General features: G+C 33.5%; 1 protein-coding gene across 1 annotated transcript in view; it reads left to right on the forward strand.

Annotated features, from left to right (window-relative positions):
• SEL1L2 (SEL1L2 adaptor subunit of ERAD E3 ligase) overlaps positions 1-17,928 on the forward strand; it is a 160,507-nt gene that overhangs the window by 57,483 nt on the left and 85,096 nt on the right. Inside the window, exons 4-5 of the mRNA XM_023494876.2 lie at positions 7,367-7,469; positions 17,244-17,406. Coding sequence (XP_023350644.1) covers positions 7,367-7,469; positions 17,244-17,406 — 266 coding nt within the window. The remainder of the gene's footprint in view (positions 1-7,366; positions 7,470-17,243; positions 17,407-17,928) is intronic.

Raw genomic sequence — 17,928 nt, forward strand, 5'->3', positions numbered from 1 at the left:
CTGGGTTGTCCCAGAAAGACTGCTAATTCTGCTCCAAGTATTATTTTTTTCACTGGTCTATGTTTGCCCTGAGATACACATTTGTTCTGTTTGTGGAGGAAATCTGAGAGTTTGAAATTTTATGACCTACTCCATGATCTTCCCAGAATCCTGTGGAGCTCAATATACTGATGCTGAACTTAGTGCAGACACCCCATTGGTATAGCCCACTGTAACCCACGATTCCCAAACTCAAGAGATCTGCCAGTCTCCTTGGTTTCTTATAAGTATGCCTCAGATCTTTTTCACATGAATTGTTGTCTAGCAATAACTCCTCCATGCTGTGCTTTAAAAGTTTTTTTTCTTTAAATTTATGTAAGACTTTATATTTATCTCTATCTGACCTTATTAGATTTGATCCATCATGCTAACTCTTTTAGGATCTTTCAAGATTATACTTCTGCTGTTCCATATGTTAGATATTTCCCTCCCCCACCTCTGAGTCATTTGTTTGCAAATTTGATCCAAGTCATTGATAAAAATGTTGAACAAATAACATTGAGAACTGAGTTCTATGGTGGTCTCCTGGAAATCTCCTTGCATTAATCACTAATCTTTGGGTCAGATCATTCAGTTAGTCCTGAATTTACTAATGATCTATTGTCTCTTCTGTGCTCTTTTGTGCTCAAGGATTTTGTGAGATGGTATCAAATATTATGATGAAATCCAGGAATTCTAAACATAGAGAATTCCCTAGATCTAGAAAAATTGTCTTCATTATTCTGCTGTGTAATTTTTTAGTGAACTCCATTTGCCTATTCTAAATTCTCACAAATTATCTCTTTAGTATGTATTCTAGAATTTTGTCAAAAATCAAGTCAAGGTCACTGGTTTGTAGCTTGACGAGTCTTCCCTTTGTTGAAAACTATGTACCAATCATTTTTCTTGGAAAAAGAAAACCCCAAAATGCCATGTGCTGCCTTTGGAAGTAGTAGTTCAAAAGGACTGGCAACATTTAGATTAACTCTTACTGAATAGATTATAGACAGGATTCTGGTTCAGCTTTGAGATGACCTACATTGGGCTGGGCCCAATGTGTATAGAGGGCTGGTCCTGAAATCAGGGAGACTCATCTTGAGTTCAAATTTCACCACAGATACTAGTTGACTGACCCTAGACAAGTTATTTAACCCTGTTTGCCTCAGTTTCCTTATTGGTAAAATGAGCTGGAGAAGAAACAACAAACCATTTTAGTATCTTTGCCAAAAAACTCCAAATGGGGTCACAAAGAATAGGACACAACTGAAAAACAACAAATCATTTTACTAATTAGTTGTTAACCACAATTTTTTGTTGTAGTCATTTTTTACATAAGTTGAGGTATATACAACCTAAACATGAAGGAGAATTTATTTTAGTTAATTAATTTGTGCTCATTATTTCATTTTCCCAGTCAATTCAGTTCTAACATCTAGTTAATTAAGTCAAATGATGGAATAATTGTTTTGCCTCAATTGGCTGGGGCTTTAAAACATATCTTGGCTGGTCATCATAAGAGTCTGTATATGCTTATAATTATAATAAATACATCTTTTTTACTTCAAAACTTAGAATCTACTTCAAAAATTGCAAATATGTCTACCTATGAAGAGACAGATGGATGAGTTTGCATTGAAATTATTAGACAAAGAAAGTATCAGGATATTTAGTATAGAGAACTGAGTTCAGTTTATCTTGAATTGAGTTTATCATCTTGCTGTGAATGAGGAGTCCTATGAGGTAAAACTGCAAAAGTAGACTAAAACAAGTATTATAAAACACTTTAAGTCCTAGGCCAAGGGTTGTGTGGGATGAGGAAAACAAATTAAATGACTAAAATAAGTTCTTCATGTTTAAGCATAGCCTTTGTATATATCTCCACTCAAGTGAAAGCAAAACAAAGCAAAAACAAACAAAAAAAAAAAAAAACCTATGAATGACAACTAATTAGTGGAGTATTTTGTTGTTTTTCAATTGTGTCTTACTCTTTGTGACCCCATTTTGTCTTTTCTTGCCAAGTATATTGAAGTGATTTGCTATTTTTTATTCAGATCATTTTGCTAATAAGGAAACTGAGGTAAATGGGGTTAAGTGACTTCCACAGGGTCACACAGCTAGTAAGTATCAACAGCCAGATTTGAATCAGAAAGAGGAGTCTTCCTGACTTCAGTCCTGGCACTCTTATCTACTGCATTATTAAGCAGACTTAGTGAAATGATTACTCGATTATAACTAACATTATAGATATGACTACTTTTTCTTATATATTCATACAGAGGAAAAGCTGCTTTTACAGAAATGTGAATTTTTCTGTTGTTTTATGAGAAAATATAAAGTAATTCAGAGGGATGAAACTGGAAGTGGGAAGACCTGGGTTCTGATTCTTCCTCAGATACATATTTACTAATTGTGTGATTCTGGACAAATCATTTATCTCATCTAGGACTTTGTTTTCTCATCTATTAAATAAAAGGGTTGGACTTAATGATATCCAAGATCTCTTCCAATTCTTAAATTATTACCCAAAGCGAAGCAATTGGATGAGATGATCTCTATGATCCCTCTAAATTTAAAATCCTAAATTATACTTCAAATCACTGCTCATGCATGGGAGAATAAAAGGACTACAAGAGATATTTTTAAAATAGTTTCTTAATTTGAAACTGTCATTTCAAAATGTTTTGTTAAAACAATTTAAAAAATGTTTAACCTTTCTAACACACTTAACCACAAGCTAAGAATCTTACCTCCCTTTCTTGAAAATTTTGGAAGAGACCATGACCCCCAAGAGAAAGACTAAGAAAAACCAAGAGAGAAATAAAGTGCCCTTTAGAAGATATCTGCAGTTTGGGTGGGGTTGTCATGAATCTACAATCTGTTAATTTTTTGTGAATTCCAAAAATCACTTTCCTGAAAATTGATAGGCTCTAAGAAACAAAATTATACTAAACAAACTCACAGAAGAGATTGGTTTAAAATCCAGGATGCCAGCTGATTAATTTATCAAGGGATTATATCTGTAAGAATAAATGGTCATTTAAAACAGGCATTCCTTCCTATTAAGTCAGTACACTAAAGAAGAGACCATACTATAAAAGGTTTCTTAATAAGCATACCATTAGAGCAAAGGGAACTGGAATTGAATAGCCTTAAAGAATATTTTTATCAGACTGTAGTAGTTTGATGAATTGTCATTTTTTAAGAAAGGATTATTTTGCCTAAAAAAAAAGTGCCACGTCTTAGAATCAGAGCTTCTTTTGTTTGGACAATGTTTATAAGTACCACTTCATTCTTAGTCTTAGACTCAACTTTTTCTAGGTTCTAGGCATTCCACTATACTTTTGTAATAATAATATGCCATGAATTGAACATGCAACTAAAAAAAATCTAGAAAAAGAACAAACTAAAAATCAAATTAGACATTCTGAAAATCAAAAATAGAGATCAAATCAAATTAAGAGAGACTAATAAAATTGAAAGTAAGAAAACTATTGAGCTATTGAAATAAATACAGCTGATTTTATGAAAAAAAATCCAATAAAATAGCTAAACATTTGATTAATTTGACTCTTGAAAAAAAAAAGAAGAAAACCAAATATCTTGTATCAAAAAATGAAAGGGGCAAATTCACCACCAATGAAGAGAAAATTAAAGCAATAATTAGGAGCTATTTTGTCCAATTATATGTCAATAAATTTGACAATCTAAGTGAAATGGATAAAAAATGTAAATTTCCCAGATTAACAGAAAAAGTAAAATATCTAAATAACCAATTTTAGAAACAGAAATTGAACAAACCATTGATAAATTTCCCAAGAAAAAATTCCCAGGGCCAGATGAATTTGCAATTGAATTCTACCAAATATTTAAAGAACAATTAAGTCCAATATCATATATCCTTTTTTCTCATTCTTTTTTTCACAATATGATTAATGTGGAAATCTTTAACACGGTTATACATATATAACCTATATCAGCTTGGTTCCTATCTTGGGGGAACATGATTAATGTGGAAATGTTTAACATAATTATACATGTATAACCTGTATCAGATTGCTTGCTGTCTTGGGGGAGAGGGAGAAAAATTTGAAATTCAAATTCTTATAAAAGGGAATGTTAAAAACTATTTTTATAGGTAGGTAGAAAGAAAATAAAATACTATTAAGTGGAAAACAAAATAAAATTACATGCCTTTGGAGGGGCAGAAATTAGTAGACCCCAGCTTATCTTGCTAGTTACTTTTTGTCTACTAAATGAAATTTGAAAACATTCTTTTATGAGATTTTGAAAATACCCTAGTTTCATCAGCAACACATATTCAAAATAGACCTTTTTTTTGGACATGTATTTTTCCTATACTTTGGGGCTATGCATTGTTTGGGTTTCTACATATTCTTATATAGAAACTACATTGAGTATTTAACATAAAATTAATTTGTAAAGTGCTTTGCATATCATAAAGCACTTTAGTTACTAGTTATTATTTCTAATGTTATTTGAGATCCTACTGTTTTACTCGAGTGTCTTCTTTAAGGACCTAGAAATTTACTTAGGGAAAAGCTGGGTATTGTATTAAAGGCCATTACTTCCTTCTACTGAAGAATCTGAATTGACAACCCTTAATTATGGTCACACCAAATTTGAATTCAGAAGAAAATAACATTGTCCTGCCTCTCCAACACTATTCTTTATTCCTTTGTAATTCATCAAACTGAGCTGACATTAATATTTATGTAATACTTTAAGGATTCAGAGTGCTTTACATATATTATCTCATTTGATCTTCACAATAACCCTATGAAATGGGAGATAGATGCTATTACCATACTCATTTTACAAAGGAGGAAATAGGCTAGGGTAGAACCAATTTGGACTTCTTCTGCCTTGAGAGTCCCCAACCAGAGAAATCCTTTTTGTAATGGATAATTCTATGGAGTTACACAATAGATGGTACTTATTACAGCTGCCAGGTTCTCAGCATCCCTTTACTATACAAAAGAACAGCTTGTAGAACAGAGAGGGAATTACAGAGTCTTGTACAGGTGGATTTATTTTTTGGCTATCCTATTGACTAAAACATACAGCAGCTTGGATGCTATATTGGCACTGCTCCAAAACTTTTTGCAGTACTTCCAAAATGTCTTAAAATATTCCATCTGTAAAAGCACAGAGGGCTTCCCTTCTCATGGACTTTCTTCTCCACCCTCACAACCTTTTTTCCCCCAGGTAGTCTATTAAGAATACACTAGAAATTTCACTTTTATAGCTCCTCTAATATAGGATCTTTCCTCATCTCTTCCCCCAAAAAATGAATTTCTTGTGCTCTCTCCCCCTTTAGTCAATCAATAGATCTTTATTAAGAATTACATGCCAGACTGTCAATAAAAAGTTATTTAAAAAAAAAAAAGAATTACATGCTAGACATTTTAGTCAGACATGGAGAATAAAAAGAAAAAAAAAATAAAGCAATCTCTGTTCTCAGATAACTTACAGTCTATCTGTAGTATCAATGTGTACATGTATAAGCATATATAGACTAAAATATAGAGTAAAATACATATAATGTCATAACTGTATGCATCCAGAATTCACAATAGATGTTTTCTACAACATATTATGTTGTTAAATCACATACATACAGACACACACACACACACAGAGAAAACTGGGTAAAACATCCATTAAGATAAAAAAACTTAGTTTTAGGTTGGGAACTCCACTGATAAAATAGATTTGTTTTTCAAAACAAATGCACAGACTGAAAAGAATTGCAAATGAAAGGATGCTACAAAAAAGAAAATTAGACATGTCAATCATTTCTAGTGTAAATGTGTATAGAGAATAGACTCTTTAAATTCAATTCCAGTTTACATATTGGGTATTTAAATAGAAGGAATTGGTTTGGTAAAGCCAATTTAATAGGATTTTCCCATTTTAAAAATGTGACTTTAATCCAAAGACTCAATAACACATAATTCATAGCAGAAATTCAGTACTAAAAGTTCCTTTGTTACAAAATTGATTGGATATTAGAATTGTCCAAAAATAGCTGCAAATTATCTTTAAGTGGTGAAAAATAACTTTGCACTTAAACAAACTGACAAAGCTTCTAAACCCACAATGATGGAAAACCACACCTTCCAGATGAGTTGTCAGAATGAAAAAGGATGAGGTTGTAAAGAAAGTAACATTTTTATGTGCCTTTTGTTAGCAAATGATCCGGACCATTAGTTCTTTGTGGTCTTGTTAATGGAATATAGGATCATCATGCCCCTCTCATTTGAAATTGCTTTCTTTTTTTTGATTCCCCAAGTTTTCAATCAGAGCTTTTGCTAGATATATTAAAACCCTCTTTCAGAAGCAATGCATTTATTGTAGGACGAGCAGAAGACTGGTATGAGATGATCTGAGTTCTCATCTCCTCACCTATTCTAGCTCTGGAATTTTGAAGGAGTTCTATAACTCTTCTGAGGACCATGGTCTTCCCCATGGAATGGGAATAATAATTCCTAGACTTTCCTAATGATGAAATTTTGAAGATCAAGTACAAAACCCATTTTAAAAACTTGTGGTTTTTATTTGTCCTTCATTCTTGAAGAGGATCATGACTCTTCAAGTCATGAAGAAGTGTCCATCTGTGACTTGTAATACATATTATAGAGTGAGTCTAAATTCTGTTATCTTTTAATGCTTTTAAAAAGTCCTAGTTTCATCATGATGGACATGAAAGTGAATTTGATTTAAGTGAGAGAAGTGTGTGCAGTCACCAGCCTCACTCTCTCCTCCAGAGCTGAGTCTCATGGCAAAAAACAGATCTTGATAACTGGAAATAACCCCAGATGGCAATGGACCTTTTTAAACCAAAGTCTTTAAGAGATCTCCATTTGACTGTAGCAACCACCCATTAGTGATTAAGGCTAGATAAGAAATGAAGTAAAGAATGCCTTCTTCTACCCAATCAAAAATATTAGTCTGTGAGGGGAAGACCCTAAGATTTTTTTGGTCAAAACAGAAACAATACTACTTACATTCACTCTGAGCAATCAGTGCCCAAACACTAACCCAGTGAGACTTGGGCTGAGACCAGTTGGCCAATCAATGAGAACCCAGAGTGATTTGGATTTAAGGTATGGTCCTTAAGAAAGGAGAGAATGTAAAGAGAATGTAAAGAAATAAGGAAATTTCAAAACTTGACTTTTTTACACTAAGGATTTCCCAGATTTCACTGCATAGCATTGTAGAGTGCTATAAAAAATATATATTGTGACTTGTAATACATATTATTTAAAAACAAACTAAAAGCAAATGACTGTTTTAATTATTTTGTGTTCTATTTGTACTTATATAGTAAAAAGACAAGCAAGGAAAAATCGAATCCAGGAAGGAGCTCGCCTTTTTGCATTGGGGACCAGAGTGTTAAACCACTCGAAAAATCAGAAACAAAAAGAAGAGTGAGTCTATATTCTGTTATCTTTTAATGCTATTAAAAAGTCCTAGTTGCATCACAATGGACACTCCTTCATACTGGTACAAGTTATAACCCCTGTTTATATATTTCTTGTTCATGTTTCCTCATGAATACTATACAGAACATTAAAAAAAAAAACTAATCCTAGCCAAAGAAAAATGTTTTGTCAAGAAATTCAAAGGAGAAAACATAAAGATCTCTTTCATGGTCTTAGTAATAGCTTGGTGACTTTTGTTTAAAATCTTTATTTTTTTAAATGATCAAATTTAGTGTTTCATAAATTATTCAAATAAGCCAAATCAAACAAAATGTATTTATTAAGTGAACAAGGATTGGCATTTGAAAATAAATTACTGAGAGCTCTTGTAAAATGGGCAATTATTGTAATTATCTAGATAATTCAAATAAAAAATGTCCAACTTGTCTGTAATTATCTGTATATTACTATGAAAATATGTGTTGAATTGCAAATATTGTAAATTCATCCTTATCTGAATGTCTTATTTTGCTAGCACAGTATGTCATTAACTGCCTTGGCAATTGATTTATTGAATTGAAACATCGGTCTTTACATTTATTTTTCTGAAAGTGAAGTAGGTCTCTACACCTCCTTACAAACTGACAAATTCATTAATCATTCATCTTTTGGTACATTATTGAATCCATTTAGACTATATCTCTCCATTATTTTATATATCTCTCCATCATTTTGCTGGGGGGCGAAATCAAGTTAGTTTAGCAAGACTCTCAATCACTTATTAGATATGTGGACTTATGTAATGCTTTCCCTTCTCAGATCCCTTTCCATCTATTCAGTATATATCTTGAGTACACCTCCTTATTTTTTTTTGTGGTGTCCCCCATCAGAATGTGTTCTTGAAGGAAACAACTATTTTTTTGCCTATTTTTATGTGTCCATTGCTTAGTATAATGGCTTGCTTAATAAATGGTTCTACCTACCTACAAGTAAATTCAATGCACTGAGTTTCTAAATTGGGAATGAGAGATTAAAGATGATATCTAAGGTATTTTCACACCTTAACATTATACAACTCTTATGATTTTTTCTTCATTAACCCACATTGGTCCGTTTTTCTAGGACTTCTCAAACAATCTTTTCATAATATAGGCTGTATTTTGCCAGCAATTAAAATCAAATTTACTGGCCAAAAATGGGAAGAAGCTGCCTTTTTGATCATCAGGAAAACCTTTGTCTATTTCAAACCCCATGACTTCTTTTAAAATGTTCACAATTTGGATTTAACATATATTTCCACCATGTTTAACATTTATTGGACTACTTGCCATCTAGGGGAGGGAGTGAGGAAAGGAGAGGAAAAAATTGCAACAAAAGATTTTGCAAGGGCCAATGTTGAATAATTGTCCATGCATATGTTTTGAAAAATGAAAAGCTTCAATAAAGGAAAAAAATGTTCACAATTTTTCAGAGACCAACAATGTCCTAACAACCACATCTATGATTTCTTTTATTATGTTGGGATGGGTTTACTTTAGTCTGGTGCCTTGAACTCTTTGAGAGTAGCCAGGTGCTCTCTTAATATTTCTGTACTTCATATTTTGTTTTTTGTTTTTCAATATATTCCTTTTATATACTAGATTTTTTAAGATATAAAAATAAAAAAGAAAAAGACATCTGTTAGGGGACATGACATATAAACAAATAAATAAGTACAATATTATTTGAGGATGAAGAATGCAATCATAAAGGTCACATGTTTTATCTGAGCTGAGCGTTAAAGAAAGCTATAATTCAAAGAGAAAGAGTACTTTTCAGGCCTGGGTTACAATCCATACAAAGGCACAGAGATGATAGAATGCTAAATTTGAACAAGCAGACCAATTTGGCTAGAATTAAGTTTGTGAAAGACAGTAAGTCTGCATATGCCGGGGCTGGTTTGTAAAGGACCTTAAACACAAGCCTGAAGAACTTTTATTTGATCCTAGAGTAATAATAGGAAAGAATTTTTTAAAGATTTTGAACCATTAAAGATTATTTTGTCAGCTATGAGGAAGATGAATGAAAGAAAGAAGTAATTATGAGACCATGACTCTAGGCAGTAGATGTTGAGACCTAATTTGAGGTAGACAGCAGAAACAGAGATGCAACAGATGCTGTAGGTGTAGATTTGCTAAGAACTGGCAACTGACTGAATATGAAAGCTGAGAAAGATAGAAAAGGTCCAGTATAACAGTTGCTGGGAATTAGTGAATATGGTGATATCATTAACAGGAATGGAGAGCTGTGGAGGAGGGATGGTTCGAGGAAAAAAAAAAAGTTTTACTCTGAACATGTTGAGTCTGAGATACCTACGGAATTTCATTTCCACCTTATTTTAAAAATGAGGAAACTGAAGCCCAAAGAGTTATAAAGAGCCAAGTCATCTGACTCTGAAACCAGTATTCTTTCCACTATTCTCTGTCTCATTCACGTAGAAATGTGTGGCAGTCAATGGATGGGGATTGGAGTACAAGGGAGAAAGTCAGTAGGGCTGGATATATAATAAAAATTTTGGAAAGAGCTGATAGTAAAGTCAAGCAGGGGAGAACAACTTGTGGTGGGGCAGATGAAAAAACAATGCCAAAAGCCAAAAAAGGAGTGAGCTAAAAAAAAAAAAAAAAAAAAAAAAAAGGGATTGGAATCTTGTGCTTCAACATCTTATTGACCATGTTTGTTCTATGCTTTCCAGTTTGGTGATTATTCTCTGTGATAGAGAAATGTGAAACAAAATAGAAATAGTTATTCTTCTAGTTGTGCTTTTTCTTAAACTTTCCTTTTATCTCCATCAATGAAGAAAGCTCAGGGTCACACAGTAATTTTTAAGGCTGGAATTGCATTCAGGTCTTCTTGACTCTAGGCCTGGAATTCTATCCACTGCACCACCTTTGGTGGTTGCCCTTGAAGTTCAATAAACTTTGTTAAAAATTTCTTTGTTCATTCATTTATTCCATACTAGATTTCATTTATTTTACTTGTCATCACTTGCACTATCTCACACTTTCTACAGGAAAGGTTGACCCATTTTGATATTCAAACTCAGTAAATGTTACCTAGAATCATTGAAGAGAGAGATCCAGGGTCCTATCTGATTCCATATCTATCATCTATAGTGCCTTTTATAAAAAAAATTAATTTTATTGCTATCATTTGTGTATCACCTACACTTTTTTCTTCTTCTTTCTCTTTGTCCCTGAGACCTAACCCCTTAAAATAAAAAGGAAAAACAAAAAATTCAGAAAAACTAACCAATAATAGGAAGAAATTCATTGCTAGCTACTGTATTCCATGTGATGGTTCCCCACTTCTGCAAATAAGCCAAGGGAAATGTCTTCCTAAAGCTGTTCTTTGGGGGAAAAGCTTGGTCATTATAATTATGAAGCATTTAATTTCAGTTTTGATGCTGTTGTCTGCTTACATTGTTAGTCATTGTGTATATTATTTTCCTAGTTCTGCTTATTTTCTATTTCTTCATCTCTAAAATATGGAACCATGATACTTATCCTTTCCCTTTTAAAGATTTGTTGTGAGGATGAAGTGAGATATACATTGTGCTTTAAAAGACATTAAGTGCCATAAAAATCTCCATTTAGAGCCAGAGACTAGCTTCCTGTTTTATAAACTTTCTAGTTTTCAGAACTTCAATTTACAAAGAACACTGATAATCCATGACTCCTACACCAGGTCAAACCTCTTCTAGTCTCAGTCCTTGTCTGACTCATTCTGTGCAGGGGCTGCCTACACCTAAGCATGTTTTAGAAGAAGCAGGTACTGAGAATAAATGTGGCTAACTTCTATGATCCCTTTCTCTTTTATCTCATATTTCTTTATCCTCACCTCCACTGGTCACTTCCTTGCTGCTATCAACATGTCTATGTGTTCCCTCTCCTTAAAAAACCCTTACTTGATCCTACAGTGCCTGCTAAATACTACATACTAATTCTCTCTCCTTTATGATTAAACGCCTTGGGGGAAAGTCATCTATTTTTATTGCTTCTATTTCCTTCTCTGATACCATTCTGAACCTTCTTCAGTTTGTCTTTTGATTTCTGAATTCATCTGAAATCATTCAACTGAAACTACCCTCTCCAAAGTTATTGATAATCTCTTTATTATCTTTGCCCTCTTCTCCTTTCCCCCAGTCCCCAATCACCTTCTCCTCTTGGACTCTGACAAGTTTTTTCATGAGATTGCTCTCACCAGAAGCGGTTGGTGTAGTAGTTTGAGCCTTGGTTCTGGAGTCAGGAAATACTGAGTTCAAATCCAGTCTCAGACACTTTCTAGTTGTATGATCCTTAGCAAGTTTACTTACTCTCTGCTTGCCTCAGTTTCCTAAATTATAAAATGAGAATGAGAATAATAACACCTATGTCACAGAATTGTTGTGAAGATCAAATGAAATAATACTTGTAAATAGTGCTTGTCAATTCTTTTTACTATTTCACGTCATGCCCATTAACTATGGGTGTTCCCCAAGACTTTGTCCTGGGCCCTATCTCTATTCCACTTAGTATTCCCTTTAGCTCCCAAGGATTCATTATGCAAACTATTCTTATATCTACGTATCCATCCCAGTTCTCCTGAGTTAGAGTCATTCACCAACTGGCTCTTGAACATCTCAAAATGAACAATCCTATAGGCACCTAAAACTTATTATATTCAAAACAGAATCCTTTTTTCCCTTTTAAAATTCTTCTCAAACTTTTGACATTGAATACACCACTATTTATCCCAGACTCCCAGATTTTCAATCTGTTTCATCCTTTCTTACCCAATCTACATATCCAGTCCTTTGAAAAACTTGTCATTTTCTTACATGAACTGATGCTAAGAGAAGTGAACAGAACCAAGAAAACATTGTACACAGTAACAGTAAGAGTATGTAATGATCAACTGTGATGGACTTGGCTCTTTTTAACAAAGAGATGATTCAAAGCATTTCCAATAGACTTGTGATGAAATGCCATTCACATCCAGAGAGAGAACTAGGGGAGTCTGAATGTGGATGGAAGCATAGTATTTTCACTTTTTATTTTTGTTGTTGTCTGTTTGCTTGTTTTTTTCCCTTTCTCAAAAATTTTTCCTTTATGATCTGATTTTTCTTGTGCAGCATAATGAATATAGAAATATGTTCAGAAAAAATGCACATATTTAACATATATTGGATTGCTTGCTTGCTTTGGGAGAAGAGAGGAGAAGGAGGAAATTTTGGAATGCAAGGTTTTGCAATTTTTGAAAACTATTTTTGCATGTATTTTCAAAAAAAATACTATTAAAGACTTGATATTTCTACCTTTAGAACTTTTGTCATGGATATCCCCTTCTCTGTATACAGCAACAACCCTTATTCAGACCCTCATCACTTCTTGCCTGGACCATTATGGCAGCCTTCTAACTAGTCTGTCTGACTGAAGTCTCATCCCAATTCATCTCATCTCAATTCATTGTCAGGTCGCTTCCAGAGTGATTTTTCTAAAGTATAGGTCAACCATGTCACCCTTTGATCAATAAGTTCCAGAGGGCTCCCTATTATCTCTAGGAACAAATATAATCTCCTTTGCTTGGCATTTAAAGCCCTTCATTGCCTGGCCCTTTTTAACCTTTCCACTTTTAATACTTCACTTTATACCCCTTAACTCACTACAAAATCCAGTCATCTTAGCCTACCCAAAGTTCCTTATATATGACATTACATTTCCTATTTCCATGTCTTTCCTTTGGGTGTTCTTTGTGTATAAGGCCTTCGCTGGCTTTATATATATATATATGTATGTATTGTTTACTTAGTGTTTACTGTATTGAAATACATGGTCCTTTGAGGGAAGGGACTGCAGTTGTTATTTTTATTTTCTTTGTATTCCCAGTGTTTTGCCTAGTAATTGGCACATAGTAAACATTTGTGACTTGACTAAATACCTGATTTTGAATTCAAAGCATGTGTATATATTTGGATGGCTTTCCTGTGTTTCTTTGTGTTTTGTTTTGGTTTTTTGAGATCGGATTGGGGCCAAGGCCTTTGTGGATTAATGCTTTCTGGCCTGGTTTTCTGGCCTATGTTTCCTGAAAGGAATATTAATTTTTCTTTTTGCTTAAAGCATGAAAATAAATTACAAATATATTTTCTATTTCTATTACATCTTAGTCTCTGCAAGGTTCTTCTTCTTCTGTTATGACATATAGTTGCAGATGAAATCTCTTCTCTAAGAAATAATACAGTATGATTTTATTGCATTTGTATTCCTTAGCCATGAACCCTTTCCCCCAAAAAATATCTAATTAACAAAAAACTTGTATAAAACTTCAAAACTTGTGCAACAAATTACAAATGGTTTAATTGAAAATTTTGAAGTTTTTTCTTTTAAAAAAAGTTGATTTTCTTCTATGCAGTTTGTACTAAAGGACATAAGGCATACAAATTGTCCTTTTTTCCCATGAGAGGTAAAAAATTTTTGCTCAACAAGTTAGTCAAATATTTGTGTGTGCTTGTATGAATTTTTAAAACTGACAAACATAAAGTCTTTTATTTTCATGGAAGTCCCTTCATGAGTATGACATGCCAATCTTAATTTGTACTATTCTCTTTAAGTTTGGGATAAATAATACTTCAGAGAAACATTTGGATGAGTTCAGTTTCCACATATTTGCCTCATTTCTTACTTCCTTTGAAACTCAATTTGAGAAGAAGGGAAATTGTATTCCATTGTGTATGTTATAATATTTTCTGCTATAATTCTACTCTGATCCCTCATTGTGGAGAAATGATCCTGGGGCTCTCAAAAGCTATATGCCAGCAGAGCATTGGCTCCAAAAGGTTCTATCAAATTGAATGATCTGCTTTAAAAAGGTGAAGACGACAAAACTATGATTCAAAATACTTTGCCAAGCTGGTGTTGGACTAAATCAAATAAGATTAAATTTACTAGGAATAAAGTATTACATTTAGGTTCAAAAAATCAACTTCACAAATACAAAACAAGCAAAATATAGTTTAATAGTTCTTCCAAAAAAAGATTAATGGACTACAAACACTGATAATATAAGTCATTAATGTTCTATTGCTATCTGATATGGTTAATGCAAACTTAATCCTTTATTAAGATAGTTAAAGAATAGTTTTACTTTACCCTGGTCTAAATACTACTGAAGTATTGCATTCAGTTCTAGATGGACAATGACAAGATGGAAAACAAGAATAGGGTAACATAAATTATAAACAACATAAGAAGATCAGTTAATCCTCATATATAGCTGATTATTCTGGAGAAGAGAACATTTAGAGGGGGCATATTGACTCTCTTCAAATATTTGAATGCTATGACCTAGAAGAGAGACTTGGTTTGTTTGTCTCCAAACAGCAAAACTAAGAATGATGAATACGAGTTTCAAGGTGAGAGTTAGAATTGAAAAGAGGAAAAATTTCCTAACAGGGTATCTGATAAAACATGGAAATGCAAGATGAGATGGGCTTTCCTCATGGAAGACTTCAAGAGAAAGCAACACAAGTACTTTGGGGACATTTTCTGGATGTCATTGTTTTTTTAGATAAGGGTTAAATTAGATGATCACTAATGTTACCAAATCAGAAATTCTATGATTCTTAGAATAAGTCTATTGGTGTATTATGTGTCTGTCATCAGAGAAGTGTTCAGATAGGATTGTCATTAGAAAGTTAGCCACTGGATGATTAATTTTTTTTTTTGGTCACAGACACTACAAAACTATTTATTAAAGTGAAGAGAGCTTGTCAGAAAGGGAGGAAAGAAGGAAAAGAAGCAAGAAGGAAGGAAGAGAAGGAGGATATGAAGGAAATGGGAAAGGAAGGAAGGAAATGGGGAAGGAAGGAAGAACAGAAGGAAGGAAGGAAAGAGTAGAGGGAAGGAAGGAAGGAGTAGAAGAAAGGAGGAAAAGGAAAAAAAGGAAGGAAAAAATCAAATGTCTACTATGCCAGGCACTACACTGTGATGGGGACTTGAGCAACTCTGTGGTTAGCAGAAAGGGATTGGAATATTGATAGAATTGATCCCTGGGGCAGGCAGGGATGACATTGATAAGCATCAGTTTAGTTTCATAGTCTCACCCTTGGTGAAGGTAATGGGCAGCCCTGCTTTGCTCTGTTCAGTTGAAAATCCAAGTTACGTCAAACCTTAAGGTTAAATTTTCCCTATAAATCTGTCCACGGCTCACACCATCTTTGCTGTATCCCTTTGGAGTTTGGCCCATCACAGCACACTGCTTTGTGGGGTGTTCCCTTCCGTCCCCAAGCCACATGGTGTCTCTCTTCTCATCCCCCACAATGCCTCTATTCTTTCTCCTCCTTATAGCTAATTAATTTTTTTTAGGGTGCTAAACCAGCTAAGGGTATACTCCAACATTGTAGGGTATTCCCTTTCTCCTGCTTAATTGTGAGTTCCACTATATAACTTCTTTTCCATTATTGTTAAAACTCCTTTCCTTGCTATGTGCTCTCCCAGCTCTATTCCATACGTACCGATGTCTATTGTATCTCTTCATTCTCTCTGTAATCTCTTCTCCTAATTAAGCCTACCTTTTGTCAAAGAGAATGGCCATGGTGAATTCTTCATAATGACTGAACCCCAACATTTGGTGCCTAAATCTCATCATTCAGTGCTAAACCCCAATCACATCATCTGGAACTAGAAACTGCTCTCCTAAACCCATCACTAATCACTTTACTTTTTCTAATTTCATCCTCACAATAACTCTCATATTTATAGATTCTATTGTTATCTTCATTTTACAATTGGGAAAACAGACAGATAGCTGTTAAGTAACTTGTCCAAAGTCATGCAAGTAGTATATGTCTGAATTTGAATTAAATTTGAAGTGATTGCATTTGAGCTCATGTTTTCTTGATTCCAGGCTCAGTCCTCTTCCCAATGCTTTGGCTCAGTAAGTACCTGCTGTTTGTCAGACACCATGCTAAGCAAAAGGCAAATAACATTTCCTGATTTCAAGAATCTAACAGTCTAATGGGAGACACAAATACTGACTGCTATATAATATATATATATATATATATATATATATATATATATATATATATGATATATAGGATAAAAGAGGTAATCTCAGAAATAGGGCATTAAGATAAAGGAGGATTGGGATAGGTTTCTTGTAGAAGGTGGGACTCTAGCTGAGACTTGAAGGAAGCCAGGGAAGTTTAAAAGCGAGATGAGAGAGGAGATTGTTTCAGGCATGGGGAACAGTGAAAATGTTGGAAACCAGAATATTAACTGTGGTGTTTGAACAACATTATTAGTTCATGTCACTGGATCCCAAAATAAGCAGAGGTGAATAAGGTATAAGTAAAAAAAAAAAAAACTGCAAAGATAGGAAAGAGCCAAGTTATGAAGGGTTGTCAAAGCCACATAAAGAAACTTTCTATTCAATCTTAGAGGTAAATAAGAAGCTACAGTTGTGCTCTGCATCAATTAGCGGAACACCTACACATAAAATCTGATGTCCTTGAAGCACCAAAGTATTATAATGTCTATTTTCTGTAAATCTTAAGTCTTTTCATATATTTGAAATGAAAATCATGGAACATTGATCATTTAAGAGAAAAAAAATGCTACTAAGAAGGAAATGTAACAATTTACCAACAACTTGTTTTATTAAATGGTAATAATTTAATTTGAACACTTTGAGACAAATATTATGCTAGAACAGAAAAAAATAACTTTTGAAAATTTAACTTTGAATTTTATTTTCTTGAATCAGAGCCTACCTACTGTTTGCCAAAGCAGCTGATAAGGGAAACATGAAAGCTATGGAGAATATGGCTGATGCATTGCTTTTTGGTGATATTCATCCTCAGAACATTTCAGCAGCTATAGCCCTGTATGAATCTTTGGCAAAAGAAGGATCTCATAAAGCCCAAAATGTAAGTTAACTTTGGGGGAAAAATAAAATGCTGCATACATACTTATATATGGGTGTATGTACAGAGAGATGAGGGAAGAGGGCAGAGAAAGGAGGGAGAAGAGAGAGGGAGATAGAAAGGGAAAGAGGGAGATCATATAATAAATGTTTACATACTTGATAAGACAATTGGTCAGTAATGTTTACCTTTTACCAATGACTCCTTAAAAGAACTACATAACTTCCTAAACTCATAAGGTAAGTTAATTGTGGGATCATAGAGTTGGTATTCCATCTATGAAAACTGTTAATCAAAGAAATAAAATTCAGTATCAGAAACCACAATTATCTAATTCAAATTTTTGAACATGCTTTTTTTCTTACCTGTTTTCAGATAATCTAGGACTATACAAAACCCCAATTTAGTTACACTGCATTTTTTAAAAATTTATTCTATTTGAAAAAGCAATGAGAAAAAAGAAAAACAGAAAAGGAAAATAGAACAAAATAAAGCAAAACAACAAAAGAGAACACTGTCATGTGC

The sequence above is a fragment of the Sarcophilus harrisii genome, chromosome 2 (assembly GCF_902635505.1).
Source record: "Sarcophilus harrisii chromosome 2, mSarHar1.11, whole genome shotgun sequence".
In the NCBI taxonomy this organism is placed as follows: domain Eukaryota; kingdom Metazoa; phylum Chordata; class Mammalia; order Dasyuromorphia; family Dasyuridae; genus Sarcophilus; species Sarcophilus harrisii.